At 41.8% G+C, this 23,234-nt stretch overlaps 1 protein-coding gene across 1 annotated transcript in view; it reads left to right on the top strand.

Moving 5' to 3' along the window:
* LOC122815110 (gastrula zinc finger protein XlCGF57.1-like) overlaps window positions 1-23,234 on the top strand; it is a 91,873-nt gene that overhangs the window by 1,412 nt on the left and 67,227 nt on the right. The window contains exon 2 of the mRNA XM_044087353.1: window positions 19,624-19,750. Coding sequence (XP_043943288.1) covers window positions 19,624-19,750 — 127 coding nt within the window. The remainder of the gene's footprint in view (window positions 1-19,623; window positions 19,751-23,234) is intronic.

The following is a 23,234-nucleotide window of genomic DNA, read 5'->3' as shown; positions in this document are numbered from 1 at the left end:
TTGTTATTGTTGCACCCTGGATTTACCGTTGTTGTTATTGTTGCACTCTGGATTTACCGTTGTTGTTATTGTTGCACCCTGGTTGATTCCTATTACTACTCTATCTTATTTTTTGTGCGATAGTTATTCTCTCCTGTGTCATTTCTATCTACTCATATTGTACTTCAAAGTCTATTGCATTTAACTGTCTCTTTCATGCATAAATTGCTGCATTATGTGTTCTCTCATGCACTGAATTTAGTACTGTAATAGCCATACCTGCTGTTGATGGCTTAACTACTGTGTTGCAGCATCTGTACCTGTTGTACCAAAATTTTGGTTGCAGCATTGTACATGTTATTAATTGTCTCTTTGAATCTGGCGTCACCTGTTATCTACGACTCTTGAAATAGTGTGCTTCAACATCCGATACAGACTATACTGGTGAACTTTCCTGATCCGTTCGGTATCCATGGAAGTACAAAGAGCTGATGCACCATTCCATAACTTGGATATAACCACTGTTGCTTCTTCTGAACCAAAGACTTAATCTGTCTTATTGGGCAGTACACTAAAATCTGCTCTGGACTTTATTCATTATCATTTCTCAAGGACAGTTTGTGTAAAAGAAGCAACACGGCAGGACTTTGAACCTGCCCGCCATTGAGATAGATGATCTGGTAAACATGAGAACTTTTGGTTCACGGAAAATGATTACTAGGAAGATTAGTGGATGTGACTGGTGTTTTATGCTTTTGATCTGTGTAAAGGAAGAAATTATTTAAAAACAAAACTTGACTTCCCTATTCTGCAATGTAAATAATGACTCTGTACATCTCTGGAAGGTTGGTGAGACACAACACCAGACAATCTGAGGACTCCAGAGGACTGGAGTATTCCATCTGTGACCATGGGTATTGACAAAAAGCCAATTGTTATGGTCATGGTTAACCTTCACAGTCCCCTATATAGAATATAGTGAACAGAACCGTGATGGAAATGTGGACTCAGGCTGGTGTACCTTGTCTCGCTTCTGGCTGTGAAACTGGGGGAGGGTCTTCTAGTACTTGGCTCAATATACTGAGTATGCCTGACTACAACCTTGAACTGCAGAATTAACCTTGAACTGCAGAATTGCTGCTGTTGGTTGAAATAAAGAATATCTGTTTTTATTTATTGTCACCTATCCTCTAGTTTCTGTGATTTGCACTGTTTCTGATATACTGATGCATGGTTTATAATTCATTTTATTTCTTTTTACAATTTGGTGTTTATATATGTTAACTGCATAACTAAAATGAAATTATTGTCTTGGCACGTATAAAGAAACCTTGTTGATGTTACTACTGAAGGTGCCCTTACAGGATATGCAACTAAACTTGTCTTTATTCCTTTTACCACATATCATATCTTCATAGGCAGAGCTGGATCATGGTCAAATGGGGCCCTAGGCAGAGAAATGGACCAGCCCCCCCAGCAGCATTTCTTGTGTCCCATTACTTGTCACTTTCCCTCCAGATACTATAAACACTGCTCAAAACTGTCAGCGTGCATACTATTTTCTTCTTTACGTTTGAAATGATGGCAAAGATATTAATTTCAAACTTTTAATTTAATATCCTTTGTTGACAGCGTTAGTCTCACTAGGTAGTAGTGTCTTTTCAGGGGAGACCTTTGGTGTTATTTACACTACTAGAGTAAATTTGGAAAGGGCATTGGGGAGCTTCCCTCATACTCTTTATGATAACTCAGTTGGATGTAAAAGATCTCACAGCAAGTACCATTAACACAGACAGATGGGGCCTTTGTTTAACATCTCATCCAAAGGATGACACACTCCTGTCCCATGTTGTTAATTCACACACTGATCACAGATGGATGCAGAGTACCTATATCATACGAAAGATGCATGCAGACTGAGCTCTGGTTTATGGAACTTCTTTTACATTTGGGAAATCAAATCCTCCACGCTGCAATGCACCCATAGACGGATGCAGAGTGCATGCATTGTATGAAAGACACATACAGAGTGCATCCTTAAAGAAGAAATTTATTTTTTCTTAATTGTTTAATTAAAATTAAATGTTGTGGCAGCCCCCCCCAGTCTGAGGTAGTTAGGCGACTGCCTAGGTTGCCTAGTGCTGGATCCGTCTCGGTTTATAAGCACTTACTAGGCACATATATGGTCCAGGACACCATTGAGGAATCTAGCCAAATTTCCCAATTACCCCAGTGCACAGTCTAGTTTGGAGTAATACTGTAGGCAAGACTACAGGAAGCAACTTGTTAACCGCTCATAGCCTCGATCCATTACACTTATTTCCAAGTTTAATATCCTTGTTGCTGTTTGCTTTGTTCAGTTTGCACTCAATTTCTCAAGCGGCATATAGCAACCACCTTTTCCCCTGTTTGATGTGTTATTTGTCCTGTGATAGCCCAACTGGATTCCACAAGTGCAACCAGTTTCAGTGTCTGCAGGGGGTCACTCCTTCTCACTGCAGCTGTATAGCTACTGTGTACTTAATTACAGTTATGTTGGAGCTTCTGTAAGGACGATAGCATCCTTAACAGCAGTACCACAAATGTGACTTGTGGCTTCTGCAAGGACCATGGCATCCTTAGCAGCAGTACCACAAATGTGACTATGAAAAATGTGCCCCAAGTCTGAAGCAGCTGTACCTCAAGAGTAGTCATCTTTCTCTGGTGTCTGTGATGGAGACCCTTGTGTTGGCCACTTTTTTCAATGGCAGGTTGTGACTTATTTTGTTCAGTATGTCTAGATCTGTTAACATTAATGTAGATACTTGCCTCTTCCTGTGCACTTTCATAATTCTCAGCATGATGTGGCATTTGTGTAAATTGGTAGAAATTACTCTGGAACATTCTGACATTAGTAATTCATCTCCTCTTGTCATAGAAACTAGTAGTGAAACAGTATGTCGGTTGCTTTCTATGCAGGCAGAAATATAAAGAAAAGTAGTCCCCTATTTGTACCACAGAGGTGGAACTCGTAGCTGCAGTAACGTTACAGTACCATGTGGGAGCTGACTACTATGGGGAACGCTGAGTAGTGAGTAACAGTGTCGTTTGGTATTCTGGTATTGCAGTTATGCACAGTCCACTGCTCCTCTTCATAGGTCATTACTAGGCTAATGACCACTAGGGCTCTTACAAGCCTAGCCACGTGCCCCAAACCATTTGGGTCCCAAATATCATGGGGAGGGAGAGGCATGTTAGTAGGCAGGTAGCTAAGCATTTATAGGGGGTGTTAGGATAATACTTTTCTTGTTCACTTAATTGCTGATCTGCTTTTGTTGTGTCAGCTTAGCCTTTAAATGTCTCACATCTGCATATTTTCTTTTGATAGTGTTAGAAAAATATGTATTAGTAATATGCATGCTTAGTGCATTCGAGGTTTAAAAGGGTTAATATATTTATTCAGTTCACACTGCATGAATCTGCACAGCTATTAGAAACATAATAGGGAGCATTTGATTTCTGCTAATGTCATGAAAATAATAAGAAGTATTTTATTTCTACTAGTGTCATGAGACTTAACAAAGAGTTATTGATTTTCTGCTTATGCCATGAGAAAGTACACAGCTGCTAGAAGCTTTGATAAAGAAAACAATGGATGCTTGAAAGTTTAAACTGTAGTCAGCATTACTTGTACTTAAGCTAGAAATGTAACTTGAATCTAGGCAAAATGTAACACATATATTAGAACTGCACAATTGAAGAATAGAAAGTGTGGTGGGCTAAAATAAGCCCCAAGGCCAGGTTGTTTTTCTCAAATGTTTTGCGAATCAGCAGATATTCTAACTAGTCAGCAATGAGTCTAGTAACATTTTCTGTAGAACAATACGTCAGCAATTGAATAGTAACATTTCTGTGTGACATGGAAAGAACTGTATAAGAATAACATACTAATCACTAATAGTCCAGACAAACCATTGTGCCTACATGCTTTGTCTCCTTGTTGCCAGTTAATAAAGGGTGCCTTGCTTGAACCTAACATGAATTGGTCTTTAAAGTTTTTTCCTTTGACAGATTGGTCCTTCGGACCGGAACCCTCTCTTCACCTCGGATCAGATGGGCCAGGTGGTTGAAACCGTACGGGGAAGAAACCAAATTGGTTCTTCTTATTTGAAAAGCCCTCCGACTAAATTGTCGTTCAAAAGAGGCCAGCCACTTTCTGATCTGCGACTGAAGGACGGGTCTCTGTGACTCGGTGATGAATCACGTAGGCTCAGGTAAGGTGAATCTACTTTTTTCTGTTTTAGATCAAGGACTAGATGTGTATTGTTTTTGTCAAGACTGTATTTTTGCTTACAAGTCAGGAACAGAAAAGATTACTGTCTTGTCATAGATCAGGAGAAACAGAATAAGTAGGCAGTCATTCTGAAGAGACTATAACAAAATCCGTGGTACCACATTAAAAATAAGAGAAGTTATGTAACAATAAAAGGGTAGAACAAAATGGGTAATAATTGCACAAAAAGACCCCAAAATCCGCCGTTAACAGAAGACGCAAAATACATGCAATCGCAGCACGCCGACAATATTAAATATTATTCAAAATGGGTTAATAAGTATGAATTTGACGGAAAATTAGAAAAATCCTCACTTATCAAACTTGTCAAACAGCTCAAAACTGATTCCAAAGGTCGGGTAAAAAAGCAGCGCCAGTTAGGAATTCCTCAGGCACACAAGTGGATTGAGGAAGTAAACCGCAGGGAACAAAAGAACAACAATTCAAAAACAATGTTTTTAGATAAGGAGGACAATAACTTAGTAATAGCATCGACCCCTCCGCCTCCCTTACCAGAATATGAAGCAAGTGAACAGGTTAGTCCACCCCCACGATATCCTGTGGTCACTGAAGATAGGACATTATGAAAATAAAACCGTTTAAAATTAGAGATCCCATCGGGACCAGGTCCCGAACAAAGGCAAGTAACTCAGATAAAGGCATCGAGTTATGGCAAATGGTTAAGAATTCATGATCTATGAGTGAAGAAGAAATACGCCCACTTATAGAAGTGCCTAATCCTCAGGCAGGTCAAGATAATCAGGACCCAACTATTTTAGTGTATAGACCTTGGACTCCAGAAGATATCCGGAAAGCCACTGAGAGAATTCCCCATCCAAAAGTTAATTTTAGAAAATTCTCAGAAGATTTACAAGGAATGAGGTTAAGTTATAACCTAAATGGAGAAGAAGTAGAAAAGGTGGTTAGACAAATTTTGGGGCCAGATTGGTACATGATTAGTGACAACTGGAATCCCCATGACAATGCACAAAGACCCCTCCCACATAGCAGCACAGAATTAGACACCAGAGTAAAAGGTCTTACAGACCGCATCTCTGAAAAATGGAAACCTAGGGCAGACTGGACTTGCATTAATCAATGCATCCAACAAGAAGGTGAAACAATTGACCGGTACTGTGCCAGATTGTTAGAATGTTTTAATAACCACTGTGGAATGCAGGTTCCTGAAGATCAAACACAAGATTCCCCATATGAACAGCAGTTAAAGAATGCATTTTTAAAAGGCAGTAGCACGCCTATAAGCAGTTTTATTACAAAACACATGGTAGATAATCGTACAAGCAGGTTACAGTCATTACTTGAATATGCTAGGCATGCCGAAAGGCATTTTAATAGCAAAAAGAAAAAGAAAGCTCAAGTATTTTCTGTAGAAGATGGAGCAGAGGTTTATGTAGTACAGTCCGGGAAAAAGGGCAAGAAAAATGTACAGGGAAACAAACAATCTGATCAGCGATCAGAGAACTTTGAAGGGCGAAAGAAAAGGGGAGAATGTTTCAAATGCAGTAAAAAGGGACATTTGGCAAGGGATTGCAAGAAAAATAAGAAGGCAACCACGGAAGACAAGGAGGGTGAGGACTGACTATATGGTAGTCAGGAATCACTAGAAGGGGCTAGCGAAGAAAGGACAAATGAGAATGTGACGGAGGGAGTAGAGGAAGTGTAGGAAGTTAGTGACAATGAAGAAGATGAAATATTAGACCTAGCTTTATTGAGCTTGAAGCTCTATTTAGCAGACATGAAACCAGAAGTTACACTCTTGGAGAAGGGAGGGAAGTCAAATTCTTGTGTGACTCAGGGGCATCACGAACCCTGATACATCCCTCCAAACTGCCAGAAAACATGGAGTCACCTGATTACATACTGGTAAAAGCAGCTAATGGACAGCTGTATCGGGAGCCTCTCTCCCGTAACATTGCAATAACTGATCCAGTTTCAGGATTGACTCAGAAAAGCAAAATTGTTGTTTCTGCAAAATGCCCAGTAAACCTCTTGGGCAGAGACCTTATGCAACTATTCGGTATAGCAGTAGTCCCAACCATGCAGGGTATGGAAGCACAGCGACAAATTGATACCTTTGCAGTGCAATTGGAGGGTGAAATGTTTTATTGGTACAGCCAAGACTTGGTTACGACTGGTCCAGGGACTGTAACCGAAGAGTTAATGAATGTAGTCATCAGCAAGTTCCCCTCCCTTGACATTGATAAGCAACACTTGTTGCACTGTACCCTGTATTACTGTAATACACCAGGACCGGATAAGTAATATGAGCAAGAATTGTTTAAAAATCATGCAAACAGATTGATATTACGTAATCTGTACTGGGACACAGAAGGGAACAGTGTAGCCAGCTGTTCATTGCCCCAGGAGTTATTTGCACTTTATAAATCTAATCGATTACCACATGTTAGCTTAACAAAAAACAGAAATATAGAATGGGCTGACCTAGGAGAAAAAGTCACGAGATGGGAGAAACAGACAGAAATGGAACTGTCAGAACAGGGAATACAAATACAGAAGTTAAATTGCATAACTCGGACCCACCCAGCTGTGCACTTACAGTCTGGTGAGGACAGCTGATTGACACTCATAGGTTCATAGGTTCATAGGTAGGTACTAGGCTATTAGCTCTAGGGCCTATATAAGCATAGCCAAAGGTACCCTGGCTTTCTCCACCCAAGAAAATGATTTTCCTGTGCCACTGTTGAGCAGAGCCACAGAAGTGCTCCTGCTAAAGGAGGAAGAAACTGCCTTACAAAATATACCAGAGACTCTCTGGTCAACAGGGAAATCAGATGTAGGACTTATTCGTACAGCGGGACCAGTTACTATCATGCCAAAGTCAGCATTCAGACCACAAAAAAGACAGTATACCTTAAGAAAAGATGCAGAGGCAGGGATAAAGCCTATTATAGCAGCCTTACTTAAAGGAGGAATACTAGTAGAATCTCCCGATTCACCATGTAACACGCCCTTATTTCCAGTTAAAAAGGCCAATGGAGAATGGCATATGGTCCAAGATTTACAAGCTGTAAATGACGCAGTAATACCAAGGGCGCCCACGGTACCAGACCCACACACCCTGTTGAATGATTTAAAACCTCAACAAAAGTATTTTTCTGTGGTAGATATCAGCAATGCATTCTTTTCGATACCTAAACACCCTGATAGCCAGTATTGGTTTGCATTCACATTTCAGGGGAAAAGGTATACATATACGCGACTACCACAGGGATATTGTGAAAGTCCAACAATATTCTCACAAGAAATGGCAAGCAACTTGGCAGAATTTACCCCACCAATAGGCAGTCAGATTTTACTTTATGTTGATGTCTTCCTGGCACCCCCCACCCAGCAGGATTGTAGAGAAGATACGATAGCACTATTACAATTTTTAGCCGCTGAAGGACATAAGGTAAATAAGAATAAACTGCAGCTTTGGAAAAAAAACAAATCAAATACCTGGGATATGTAATATCCAAGGAAGGTAGAACATTAGATGAGGACAGAAAAGTAGCAATTTTGCAAGCACCAAAACCCACTACCAAGAAGGAAATGATGTCCTTCCTGGGTACAACTAATTTTTGCCGGAGCTGGATTCTAAACTATGCCTTGGAATCTGCACCTCTGACTGACTATATAAGAAGCTCAGGATTTGTTACAATGGACACCAGAGGCAGAATCTGCCTTCTGTAAACTAAAGCAGTTAATAGCATCCTCATTAGTTCTGGGATTACCAAACTACCATAAACGTTTTTTCCAAACTGTAGATTGTAAGCAGGGTTACATGACATCAGTACTAACACAGCAACATGGGGATAAGCAACGCCCCATTGCTTACTATTCATCACAACTAGACCCAGTGGCATGGTCCTTACCCCACTGTGTACAGGCAGTAGTTGCAGCTGCAATGGCAGTGCAGGCTTCAGCCTCAGTAGTTTTATTCCACCCTCTCACTTTGAGAGTACCTCATGGAGTCGTGATTATTTTACTGCAAGAAAAGGTAGCATATCTTTCCCCTGCTAGGCATCTTTCCTGTATGACCATATTGTTGAGCCAACCTCATATGACAGTTGAGCGATGCATGACTTTGAACCCTTCTACTCTGCTCCCGACCCCTGCAGATGGCACACCATACCACTGCCTGCAGGTAATTGAGCAAAAGACACTACCTAGAAAAGATCTCACGGATGTCCCCTTGGATGATGCCAAGGTGACATACTATGTGGATGGCTCGTGCAAAAGGGGTCCTGCAGGACAGAACCTAGTAGGATATGCATTAGTCTCTAATACTGAGATTGTAGAAGCAAAACCTTTACCACACGACTTATCTGCGCAGGCAGCAGAATTGATTGCCCTGACACGGGCATGTACCTTAGCAAAGGGTAAATGTGTAAACATTTTTATTGACAGCCAGTACGCTTTTTCTACTGTACATGTTTTTGCGCAACACTGGAAAAACTGGGGAATGATAACATCTACTGGCAAACCTATAAATCATGCACAGTTTATTTTAGATCTTTTAGAATCTATTCAGTTACCTCAGAAAGTAGCTATTTGTAAATGCACAGCTCACACCAAGCAACAAGATAGAAACTCAAAAGGTAATGCAAGAGCTGATATAGCTGCAAAACAAGCAGCTTCTGAAGTATTTCTTTTAAATGAGGAATTACAACCCTCTGAAACTTTAGATTTAGACATGTCAAAAACAATGCAGACTCTTACTAGACAAGCTGAAAAACAACGATGGATAAAACGAAGAGCAATCCTCGAGAATGGGCTGTACATCTCTAAAGAGGGAAAACTGATATTACCCTCTAATTTGTTTCAATATGCAGCTTTGTTGAGCCATGGGCAGTGCTATGTCTCAAAAGGGGGGATGGTACAGCTAGTAAACCAAACGTACGGATTTACAAACTACTCTAAAAAATTCTGTTTGATGTGTCAAATTTGTAACAAACATCATGCTCAGGGGGCAATAAAGCCCAAGCAAGGGAATTTCCCTACACCACCATATCCGTTTTGCACTATCTGTATGGATTTCATAGAACTGAACAAATATGAAAATAAGAAGTATTGTCTTGTCATTGTAGATATGTTTTCCAGATGGGTGGAAGCTTTTCCAACCAAAAATCCAGATGCAGCTACGGTGGCAAAAGTACTTGTCAAAGAAATCATTCCTAGATTTGGAATTCCGGAAAGGATGTACAGTGACAACGGTACACACTTTGTAAACCAAACCATACAGCAGTTAAGTAAGCATTTTGGTATTTCTTTAAAAAATCATTGTGCATACCATCCACAATCTGCAGGGCTAGTTGAAAGGCATAATGGTATAGTAAAGAATAAATTAAGAAAGTTAATAGCTGAGACAGGAAAAAATTGGCTGTATTGTTTGCCCCTGGCACTGTTGAGCATGAGAACTGTTCTGACTGCAAAAGGATTGACTCCTTTTGAAAAGTTATCTGGAAGGGCTTATTATACACCCCAGTGGAAACTTCTCATGTCCTCAGACCAGGAAGCTGATTTTACACTAGCTGAATATATGAGGAAATTAATGAATTCTAAACATCTGTTGCAGTCAAATTCTATTTCAGATAGAAAACAAACCGAGACATCAGAAGTGGCAGTGACACCCGGAGACTGAGTGTGGATAAAAGTTATAAAGTAGAAGAGTTGGTCATCCCCAAGGTGGGAAGGTCCCTACCAGGTGCTTCTTTTGACACCCACTGCAGTCAAGATAGCAGAGCGAGCTTCATGGATCCATCTGACGCACTGCAAACTAGTTAAGAACTTTGAACTGGACAAAAATCTTACCTCTCCATCGGGGCCCTCAGCACAAAGCCTGGCTACAAAGGGGGGTCAGATCAATAGGACTGATCCATCTCAACCCCAGTGAAGAAACCATCAGTGCTGAAGATCCTATTAGGGCAGAGAGTAAGAACACATGTCTGAAATAAAGGTGACAGAATCCAGTAAGATCCAAATGCACCTATTCGGAAGAGTCGGAGAAAACAGAAATGCAGAACAACCGTTTCCTCAGAAGTATTGCATAACCATCTTGTTGACTGTACTAGTGACAATAATCTTTTTGTTGTGGCCATTCCTTTTCTCAGCCACACAAACTGGACTGAACAAGCATGCAGAGTTACATGCAGAGTGGCACCCAAACTTCAACGCTTACCAGGCAATCAAATATGTGTATGCTGAGAACTTCAATGTTTCGAATTGCTGGATTTGCACAGCTTTGCCAACAGCATACGGGGGGTTATTGTTAACTTCAGTCCCCCTAGGAGCCAACAAGACCTGGGAAAACTTAGTCTATGATACATCAGATGTCACATCACAAGATAAAGTAGCATTGCACTTGTCGGTTCGACAGAAGGGGACTGTGTGTTTTTACAAAAATGATGCAGTTCAGGTGGGTTGGAGCAATTGCAATGTGACTGTTCCCTATAGATGCTACAATAAAACTGATAACACAGGATCCTATTGCAACACGAGCTATGATTCATTTGTTGAACTGATGCATAGGACAACTGATGAAGTAAAACATAATGCTGACCTTTATAGACAACTGTCTATGATAGACAAAAAATGTTTCATCCAGAGCCAGGACATAGTAAAATTACCACCAAAATAGAAGATTGCTACTTTGTATGTGGTAGGAAAGCATATAAGTGGTTAGCTGAGAATTGGTCCGGCAGTTGTTATTTGGGGTACCTGGTTCCGGCCATACGACACACAGCAGTTTTACCTCAGGGGAAAGTTCGGAATATTCGACGAGAAATCAAGAAGCCTGTCAATCCAGTGGGGCAAATCAATGCGGGCTGGAAAAACCATCATGCTGTGGGCTTAGGGAAAAATGGACTGTCACATATGGACTTGAGTGATACCATCATCTCATGGGAAGGTGTACTGCCAGCATATGGAGCAACAAAATCAATCTGGGAACTGAGAAAATTGTCTAAACTTCTCGAAATAATGAGCAATGCAACCTTTTCTGCCCTAGAATTGGTGACTGATGAACTGACTGCCATGAGAACTGTAGTGCTTCAAAACCGCATGGGTCTTGACTTCACCCTAGCGGCGAGAGGAGGTATGTGCGCTTTAATCCAGGAGGAGTGCTGTTCGTATGTTCCTGATCACAAACACGAGATAGACAATCATCTTGAGGTAATTCAGCAGGTGTCAGCTATGACCAAACCAGGACCAAATCCATTGACAGACTTTTTCCAGAGATTGTTTGGGGGGTGGGGCAGTATCCTAATGAACATCCTGATTGCCATCTGTGTAGGAATGATCCTACTGGTGGTATGTGTGTGCTGCTGCATCCCCTGCATGAAAAGACTGATTAAAGACTTTATAGACATGTCAGTTTCAGAAACCTTATACCAAGGAGCTGAACTTGAAGAATTGCTAAAAAACTGAAAATGCTTTCATAAGTTTAAACTGAATAACTATCTTAACTGCAAATCCTGAGTAGGAAAAGGTTAGGGGAAGAAAAAACTGTTTATGCTTATTTTGAAAGTAGAATAAAAGTATTAAAAGGGGGAAATGTTAGACAAATATGTATTAGTAATATGCATGCTTTGTGCATTTGAGGTTTAAAAGGGTTAATACATTTATTCTGTTCACACTGCATGAATCTGCACAGCTATTAGAAACTTAACAAGGAGCATTTGATTTCTGCTAATGTCATGAAAATAATAAGAAGCATTCTATTTCTGCTAATGTCATGAAAATAACAAGAGACAATTCATTTCTGCTAATGTCATGAAACTTAACAAAGAGTTATTGATTTTTTGCTTATGCCATGAGAAAGTACACAGCTGCTAGAAGCTTTGATAAAGAAAACAATGGATGCTTGAAAGTTTAAACCATAGTCAGCATTACTTGTACCTAAGCTAGAAATGTACCTTGAATCTAGGCAAAATGTAACACGTATTAGAACTGCACAACTGAAGAATTGAAAGTTTGTGGTGGGCTAAAATAAGCCCCAAGGCCAGGTTGTTTTTCTCAAATGTTTTGCAAATCAGCAGATATTCTAACTAGTTAGCAATGTCTAGTAACATTTTCTGTAGAACAATACAGAAAGCTGTGTCTAACTACGTCAGTTAATAAAGGGTGCCTTGCTTGAACCTAATGTGAATTGGTCTTTGAAGTTTTTTTCCTTTGATAGATAGCATGAAACAGACAAATGTTATGTGTTGATCATATGCTTCTGCTCTCTTCTTTACATGCAGTGTACATCCACAGCCAGGGTTTGGGATTACAGGGCTCTGCATGTGTGCCTCTTAACACTCACTTGGATCAGGTGACACGATTTTGTCATGTTGTTGTGTGACCATGTTGTCTATTACAGAATGTAGGTCATCTACGTGGCTGCAGTTTTGTGTTTTCACAAATGTATTTGCCTAGCTCTGTTCAGACTGTGTGCTATACACTGGGATTTTTTTCTGTACTTCTCTGCAGAGGTTCAATTCTGATGTTAGGCTACTGGTGGGAATCCCTCTGGTTAGCCTGCTGATGTTACAGTCTTGCTTGGTAATTCCCAGTGTGCCTTTAGGCATTCCTGGTAACTGTATTACTGTTCACAAAGTACTGTCCTTCCTGGTTGTACTGTTTGAGGTTTGACAGTTCTAGTATTGTAACGATGCAGCGTTACATTTGCAGTTGGCATGGGCTAGAGTAGGGTCTGCCTTTGCCTTATGGTGGAGGGCAGGGCAGGACCTCATTTTGGCTGGTCAAGCAGGCTGTTTTGAAACTATTCCATCCTTATCTGCATGTCTTTCCCCTTTTGTCTTTTTGTTTGACAGGCTTCACTGTCTACTATAGCATTATTGGGCACAGTGGTATGGGAGATCATCCAATGGCTACTTCATTCCTTCCTAGTGGCTACGCCTTCCTTGAGTGTCCTTCTCAGGCTTGCAGGACAGTGGATATTCTTTCCCTGCACCTTTTGAGGACTGACCCCTTTTTCTGTTTCTTTTGAGAAAGTGGTTTGTGTTTCTGGACAGAACATATCTACTTCTGTTTCCTTGTGGGGGGACTGAGAGTGGCCTTTCTCTTTTGAGACTAGTGCAGTCTTGTACTAGGAGCTGTCCAGAGTGGATGTACTCTGGTTTAGTGGGACAGTTGATTAATTTCCACTGCTCTGGGTGTGGATTGCCTTGTCTCCATTGTAGGGTGGGCATTTGGGTTCCTTCTAGAAGGGGGCTTTCTAACATGTAGCTATAGTTGCTGTTTTGTTTGCTGTTGTGTAGGCCTAGCTACCTTTGTGTTTTGCTTAATCTGTCCTTGTCTGGCTTTTTTCCCATGCTCTCATTTCCAGGTAGCACTGTACCCATAACTGCGGGGTTAGACCTTTCTTAGTAGGTGATCCCCAATATTCTATCCACTTGTTGGCCCTGCAGTTCTCTACACTCTGGTGGTTTTACTGCTTGGGACTCAACCAATGCATAGGACCTGGCAAGGAGGATTGTCTGTGTTTAGCTGTATTGGATGAAGAGCTACTTGCTTCATTCTCCCTGCAAGATGGCTGTCCCACCAACTAGCCTTAGCATTCGCAGAGCTGCATCGGGCAGTGCCGGTTAGCTGGGGTATGCTATTCCTGGCCCCACAAAGTCTGTGCTGTAAATTTTCCCTTAGAACTAGGCAAGTCTCAACTCAAGTGCTTCAGATCAGCTGCTCTTATTGCAGCACTTGCAAAACAGAAATCAGCACTTGTCCTAATCTCCTAGACAGCACTATTATTCTCCAAATTTCCTAGACAGCACTATTATAATATAGCATAAGACCCTCGATCGTCCGCAGGACTTAAGTTCAATTTACTCTTCAAAGCATGTCCAGAGGTCAGCTTCAGGTGTACTTTCCAGTTCATCTGGTGGAATTGGGCATCCTGAGGCAATGTCACAACTGCCTCATGTATACAGACAACCCTCTCCTCTTACCTCTAGACACAAACACTTGTGAGAGATGCAAATACACAGCCAGACTGGAGGCTAAGCGCTCTCAACCCATGACTGTAACAGACAGTCAAGAGTTTAAGGGACACACTTGCATCACACCACCTGTCACACATGAATCTACAAAACAAGCACCGGCAAAACATACGCATAAATACACAAAAACATATTCGGAGGCACTAGGTACCAATCTGAAAAAGAAACAGTGCCCTCCAAAGCAGACAAGCAAGCAACCTGCACCCCCAAACACAAGCCAGAAAACACATAATTCACCTCAGCAGTGTGCCTCACAACAGTCCTTAAGGCAAAACACCATACCTAACACGCTAGTAATAGGAGACTCTATAGTAAGGCACACGGATGTTCCACTCACCAGGCCGAACAAGGAGAAGGTTACTGTCAGCTGCCTGTTGGGTGCTCGGATCCGCCACATAACACAGGCACTTAGGTCACTCCAGAACAAGTACAAGTATGACACTGTCATTGTACATGTTGGTGTGAGTGATCTAAGACGTACCTCCCTGGACTGCATGAAAAGAGACATTGAGGAGCTCTCTGATCATGTAGCCCAAGCTGGTATGACCCTGACCTTGAGTAGCATACTACCTTCACCTAGAATGATACCACAATACAAAGACAAAATGATCAATTTCAACAACTGGCTGAGCTTCTGGTGTCATTCTAAGGGGATCCAGTGTCTGTCTGCCTGGGATGACATGATAGACAAGCCTCACTGTTTCGCCAGAGATGGGCTGCACCTGTCACCCCTAGGTTTTCGAATACTGGCCAAGGCTCTTGCCGTCCCCATAGTGCCTTTTTTAGGCAAGGCTCAAAGGATAAACCAACCACCGTAACCAGCACAGGTAACCAAAACCTAAGGGTAATGCTACTCAACGCCAGAAGTCTCAACCTCAAAATGCACACATTCAAGGCTGTCCTCAGCATGGAGAAAATTGATGTTTGTGCAGTGATGGAAACCAGGTTTAAGGCTCAAGAGAGCACCTCAGCACTGCCAGATTACAATTCATATCATACCTTCCGGCCTCAGTTACCAGATCGCAGTACAAAGTGCGGAGGTGTATCCATATTCATCAAGGATATCCATATCTCCAGGTTAGTAGCGTAGCATGATGCCCCAGAGATCATCCATGTGCAACTATCAGCAGGCAAAACCACATTTCAAGTCGTAGCTGGTTATAGATCGCCCACCATGTTCCAAGATGCTCACTCTGCATTCCTTGAGACATTGGAAAATAAAAAGGTCCTACCCAACACCATAATCTTGGGTGATTTCAACTACCCTGGTATAGACTGGGCGAACTACCAATGTTCCAACCCCTATGCTCAGCGATTCATAGAATTTATAAATTCAAATGCCCTTGAACAACTAGTATGTTCCCCCACTAGAGGGGACAGCATATTGGCTTTAATCATCACAAATATGGGCGCCCATTGTACCACACCTGTTATCACTCCCTTCTTGGTCAGATCTGACCACAAACTGATAACCCTGGACATCCTCACCCCTCCACCTCCCCCAGTTAAGGAAACTATAGTCAAAAACCTTTCCAAAGCAAACTTCAAACTACTTGCATCAGAAGTGGAAAGCTTCACTATTCCCTTGCAGAAGGATAATGATATCCAGGATGCGGAATCCTACACCAAGGCACTCTATATGCATCTTCAGGATTGCATGGACCGTGCTATCCCAAATAAAACCAAGATTCCTTCCTCAAGCAAGAAGAAACCAGTCTGGTGGACCCTGGCCATAAGCAAACTTTACAATAAAAGGAGGAGACATACAAAAAAAGGCCAAATCTCAAGTAGAAAAATCATCCCTGATCAGCATTAGTAAGAAATTGAGGGCCCTCATCAAGTCAACTAAAGCTAATTTTGAAAAGAAAGTTGCCAAGGATAACCATAAGGCCTTCTATGGCTACATCAAAAACCTAAATGGCAATGCTCAGGTCTGTTCTGAGCTAGTACAAAATGGAACAAAATACACTGACCCTTCTGACATTGCCAACATCTTGCTGACAGGTTCAGTGCAAACCCCCCCCCCCCCACCACCTACAGGGCCTATTACCATTCCAGGGGATTGTGTAAGTCCAATTATTACTGATACGTTGGTTAACAAGGCTCTATCTAAAGCTAAAAATACTGCCTCCATGGGACCAGATGGTGTCCCAGGCTGTGTCATACGCGAGCTCCAAAATGAATTAACCCCGCATCTTAATGCTCTGTTCAGTCTCAGCCTCTCCACAGGATATGTGCCCATAGAATGGTGCACAGCAGTGGTGGACCCACTACACAAGGGTGGGGCCACAGCTGACCCTGGGAACTACCGACCAATAAGCCTGACCAGTCTGATCTGTAAGGCTATGGAGCCAATCATTATGCAACTCATAAATGGAGAGATTGGGAACCTCCAGTTGCTGGACCCCACACAGTACGGCTTCGTCAAGGGTAGATCATGCTTCCTGAAACTGGTGGATTTCCTTGAGACAGTTACTCAGGCTATAGATAAGGGAAAGGAGGTACACACGGCTTACCTTGACCTTGCTAAAGCATTTGACACCATTCCCCATTCAGGTGTTATTGATAAGCTCACTAGCCTGGGCATAAACCCTTACGTCACAAGATGGATCGCAAACTGGCTCTCAGACAGATCCCATAAAGTAAGAGTAGCGGGATCTATGTCCGAATCCAGACCAGTAACGAGTGGTGTGCCTCAGGGCTCTGTCCTGGGGCCCCTCCTGTTTGGCATATACTTCTCAGAAGTACAGGCAAACACGGAAGAGCTGTGGCTGACTAAGTTTGCGGACGACTGCAAACTGGGTGCTATAATAGAGTCTCCGGCCGACATGGAGATCCTCCAGAAGGGCCTAAATGAGACTGATGCATGGTGTCAAAGCCATGGTCTCAAGCTAAATGCAAAAAATGTGTAGTAATCCCCTTTGGAAAAAACAGAGTACCCACAAACTACAACATAGGAGGTAATCCCCTGAAATCTGAAGAAGAAATAAGGGATCTAAGGACCCAAGTAGATAGTCAGCTTTCCTTTGATAACCATGTTGCCAAAGTGGTTAGAAAATCCTTCTATGTGACCCATCTGATCATGAAAGGGTTTGCATCAAGATCTAAGGATGTAATGGTGCCCCTCTACTCTTCCCTCATCAGACCCATTATTGAGTACAATGCACCAATTGGAATGTACCTGGCTAAACATCTCCAGCAGCCGGAGAGACCACAGAGGTACCTAACAAAGAGGATTACTGGCCTCAAACAGTTGCCCTATGCAGCATGATTGAAAAAGCTAAGACTGTTCTCTGTTGCATACCGCTTTCTCAGAGGTGATCTCTGTCTAACGTACAGAGCCATGTCCAACCCAGAATTGTTGAACATGCCTCATCTTAGCAAAACCAAATCTATTCGAGCTACACGCTTTAGGGATATAAACCTCAACACAACAATGAATAGAACATGCTGGAGGGATAGATTCCCTTCGCAGAGACTTCCCTTACTATGGAACAGGGTCCCGATCTACATAAGACAGAGCCCCTCACTATCACTCTTCAAGAGGAACCTTGATGAGTGAATGGGTAACAGAAAGTTCACACCGGGGATCACACCAACAGCACTACTAGATAGGGGCCAAGGGTACTAGCTGCTAGTACAAGGATTTAGGGAACTACTAAAGGGGCAGTGAATATCGCACAATGTGACTGGGCTAATATATTTCTTCGGGCAGATAGCCCAGTATCTACCTATGAACCTATGAACCTATGAACCTATTTAAATTTTCCTGCAAATCATGCAAGTATGTCCTGTATCACTTGTCTGTAATGGGTGCCAACAATTTACTGCTGTTTTTCATTTACAGGAGGATGCTGTTATCAGTAAAGGGACAACTGTCATGAGGGATGCTTACATATGTAGTCAGTGGATAAAATCATGACGTGTATCAAAAAAGGTGCATGTCGATCATTCCTCAAATGAGGGAACATGCAGAAAACAGATCCTACTTGAGTACTGGTGGAGGGATAAGCCAAGTCATAGGACCTACCAAGAAGGGCCCTGTCTGTATTTAACTTGAAATAAGAATGTAGCCATTACCTACTTTGATACGCTTACCGGTGTCCAATATAACTGCTTTAGTGCCAGAATGTTATTTTAGTCCACATTCCCTTATTGTCTGCATTTTTGTTATAATTTGTGTCAAACATAACATGCATTTAATTTGCAGTGCAGGGGTGATATGTCTCATAGTACATTATTTGCAGTGCTTTGTACAATTTCTGTACTACAGTCCATAGCTTCCCATGGCATGATGTGCCTCATATATATGATCCTGCTTGTAATGGCACTGTCTGAGCCAGCTAGACATACTGCTTACATCACAATCGGGCGAGTTGTACTGCCTTGACAATAATCTTTGCTGCTTGAGATCTTCACAGAGTGCGCACACATAGGTACTTGCCAGCTTTGTTGTGTAGAGTAAGTCAGTTTTTGTTGTCATTCTGCAGAATAGTATTCTCTGCTGAACTGTACACAGCAGGGTATCTTCTGATATATCTGCCCTGTTAGTATGGACCATGCACTGTCTTTTTTATTTTACAGGGGTACATCTATAATCCAGTAAAGGTTTAAGATTTCTGCACAGCATGAAAACAAGGCTGTTTTTCTACTTTTTTTACATTTCTGCCCACATCTCTTCCCATGATTTTGCTAATGATGAGTGGCATTTGTATTTTGCACACCACAGTGTGAACACAGAATGCATTTGGCATTTCACCATGCAGCTACACACATACATGTCACTATGTGCTATGATATTCACATGTTGTCTTCTTCACATGTTTACCCATGTGGTTTTACATAGGCACAGCACTATCATACACAATAATATTAATTGTATTGTACTGTCTGCATTCTTATCTTAGGACTCTGGGATTCTGTTCCTGTTAAGATTTACAGCTCCCTGTCCAAACTAAATGGCATATAGGAAACTCTTCTATTACTTGTCTGATATGTATGTTGTTATTGTTGGGGTGTAAAAGAATGTTGTGAAAGTCAATAGTGTAGCCACTCTGAATTAACTCCCTCTCACACCAGCAAACAAAGTTTCTTCAATAGAATGAACAAGAGGGAGAAACACAAGTTTCTCCCTCTTGTTCATTTTATTGAAGAAACTGTGTAAAAGAATGTTGTTGTTGGGAAAAACAAAACTAAATTTATGCACTTTTTTAACTATATGTTAACATTCTGTTTTAACTTGTTAGAAACTTTCAAATTGACCTATACAGTGATAACAAAAAGTAATAAATAAATCTCTTGTTCTTTCAGCTGCCTGAAACCTTTGATGATGTTGCTGTGGATTTTTCAAGGGAAGAGTGGAAGATGTTGAACAAAGAAGAGAAGGAACTGCACAGGCTGGTGATGGTGCAGAACTATGAGCACATGGTGTCAGTAGGTAAGGAAAATGGTGTCATAGCCACACATGGCGATACCGGTACCAAACCAGGCGCACATAGTGCCAGAACGTAACCACGAGAAGTGACAGAATACAACTGCAGTTACAGAAGACCTTACGTTAGGGAAATTGTCTGGAACTATAAGCACATTGCATCAGTAGGTAAGAAAGATGGTCACAGAGGTACATAGGTGGTGATGTGCAGATGTGCGGCCATGTGGTGCCAGTAGGTGAGGGGATCAAACTAGAATTGCATAATGAGGTGTAGAACTCCAGGCACATGTTATCAGACTGTAAGTTAGATGGTCATAGAGGTACACAGGAAGGTGATGGTGCAGATGTGTGAAAATGTGGCATCAGTACGGAAGGGGATAAAACTGGATTTACACAGTGAGGTGATGACGTACAACCAGGAGTCAGTTGTACCAAAGCTACACAGTGAGGTGCAAAGCAGAACCAGGAGTTGATGGTACTGAAGCTACATGGTCACTAAAGGAATTGAAAGAAAATAGCCAAACTGGAAATGCTGCAGGGATAGTCATTTGAGGGCTTGGAACCCTAAATGAGACAGTAATTGAGAGGGGTAAGCTTACTAAGAATCTAGAGTGGTTGAACTGTAGCCTCCAGGCTATGGGCTGAGATGGATGGCATGTACCATTTTAGTAATAATATAAAAATATACAGAGTAGTGATGGATGGCATGTACCATTTTAGTAATAATATAAAAATATACAGAGTAGTGATGGATGGCATGTACCATTTTAGTAGTAATATAAAAATATACAGAGTAGTGATGGATGGCATGTAGCATTTTAGTAGTAATATAAAAATATACAGAGTAATGATGGATGGCATGTACCATTTTAGTAATAATATAAAAATATCAGAGTAGTGATGGATGGCATGTACCATTTTAGTAATAATATAAAAATATACAGAGTAGTGATGGATGGCATGTACCATTTTAGTAATAATACAAAAATATACAGAGTAGTGGTAGAAATTTAATACATCAGTTCTTTATGGCCACTCAGGAAATAGATAGAAGGCCCAATAGACAATATAGGCATTGTATATGAATGTGCAGAGCTGAGAAAATGAAAAAAAAAACTTAAAAAAAGGAATAAACAATAGGGATATGCTCTTGCATACAACAGTAATCGGGATAACATGATGTAAGTCCTATGCACTGTGATAGCAGAATTAATATGTATACCTCACAGGTATGGTGCCTCTCTTGTAATATTACAGGTTCTCATAAACATTGCAGGAACCAGATTTGCTGGCAGAACTAGCTGAATGTTAACTAAAGGAGGGATGTTGAAATATGCCATGTATACCACTATCGGTCATCTGATGTGCTCCTTGCTAGTACTGTCATTCATGTGCTATAGCAGATGCCCAGGGCAGAGATTATATGCCGTACAGCATGCTCAAGACCACCAGTCTTGTGTTGTGCTGCATACTGAAGACCACCACTCATTTGATGTACATTATCCACTGGGAGCCACAAGACGTGCCATACAGAGTGCCCAAGAGAATCAGTTAGGTATTATACAGCATGAAGCCAATGCTGGCTGAAAGACCAGCTCTGTGCTGGAAACAGGCACTGTTCTCAGCTCAGAAACAGCATTGTTGCTTGGAGCTAAGCACTCTAAAGGTACATCTCCAAGATTGTACCTTTCACTAAGATGGAGGGGGGGTGGGAATGTCAAAGGTGCAGAAGAGAGGGGATGCAGTGTACAAGCAGAAAGGATGCACTGGTTTGTACCCCTGCTAGTCTGTGTAACTTGTTGCATAGCAGGATAGCATTATGATGCAGTGCAATGAGTCTAGGTAAGAAGATGGGGACCTGCAGGCAGTGATACAGGAGTGGAGGGTGGACATTACTTAGTGTTGCAGTATAACAATGCAATATAAGGAGTCTGTGTAGGGATGTGGGGAACTGCAGGCAGTGATGCAGGATGAGAGGGCGGGCATTACTTAGTTTTACAATGTAACAATGTAACATAAGGAGTCTGTGTAGGGAGATGGGGACTTACAGGCAGGGATACAGGAGGGGAGGGTGGACATTACTTAGTGTTACAATGTAACAGTGTAATATAAGGAGTCTTTGTAGGGAGATGCAGTCCTGCAGACAGTGATATAATAGGGGAGGGTGAGGGACATTACTTAGTTTAACAATGTAATATAAGGAGTCTGTTTAGGAAGATGCAGACCTACAGACAGTGATACAGGAGGGGAGGGTGAACATTACTTAGTATTACAATGTAACAACGTAATGTAAGGAGTCTGTACAGACAGTGATACAGAAGGGGAGGGTGAACATTACTTAGTACTACAATGTAACAATGTAATATAAGGAGTGTGTATAGGAAGATGCAGACCTACAGACAGTGATACAGGAGGGGAGGGTGAACATGACTTAGTATTATAATGTAACAATGTAATATAAGGAGTCTATTTAGGGAGACGGGGACTTGCAGGCAGGGATACAGGAGGGCGGAGAGTGGGCATTACTTAGTGTTACAATATAACAATGTAATATACAGACTTTGTATAGGGAGATGGGGACCTGTAGGCAGTGACAGGAGTGAAGGGTGGACATTACTTAGTATTACAATGTAATACAAGGAGTCTGTGTAGGGTGATGGGATCCTTCAGGCAGTGATACAGGAGGGGAGGGTGGTCATTACTTAAATAACTATTTATTTAACATTTGTTTACTGGGAAAGTCCGACTTGGAATGAGTCAATTTTCAATGGAGGCTGGGGAGAAATTCTCCAGATGCATGTCTTTACAATGTGGGAGGAAACCGGAGCACTTGGAGGAAACCCACACAAACACAGGGAGGACATGCAGAATCTGCACAGAAGGCACTACAACTATTAATCAAACTGGGCAACCTCTTGCTGTGAGGCGACAATGTTAACTGCTGCACCGCTGCGCTGTCCAATGTAATATAAGAATTGTGTGTGGGGAGCCTGTGTATGGAGATGGGGACCAGCAGGTAGTGATCAGGAGGGAAGGGTAAGCATTGCTGTTATGATAGAAACATAGGTAAGTGATATGACAGGGGTGGACATTGGCCTGGGTTTAGGATTTTTGGGGATGACAGAAAAGGAATGACTAAAGGTGCACTAGTGACCTGCGTATTTGAAGCTTCAAATGTGACATCGGAGAGGAGGAGAAATGCCACCCCATGAAGGAGGCAATGGAGCAGGGATTGTCAGAGCCTAGGATAAATGTCTTGGTATTTAAGGTGGAGGAAAGGGGATTCTGGTAGGTAAGTAGAATGTACTGCTTCCAGACCTGTCATGGCAGAAGGATAAGAGACTGGATGGGAGAACAAAGGGGTGACATTGGAGGAAGATGGGCATACTCATGGCGAAAGAGAATCTGCCAAGAGCAGACTAGGAGATTCTAAGCACAAAATGGGAGGGGGAGCAAGACTTGACTGAGAGTTTGAACAGTAAAGGGTTTA

This window comes from Protopterus annectens, chromosome 11.part0, assembly GCF_019279795.1.
Source record: "Protopterus annectens isolate FY-2018-M chromosome 11.part0, PAN1.0, whole genome shotgun sequence".
Lineage (NCBI taxonomy): Eukaryota > Metazoa > Chordata > Ceratodontiformes > Protopteridae > Protopterus > Protopterus annectens.
This window is presented reverse-complemented; position numbering and strand designations above follow the sequence as displayed.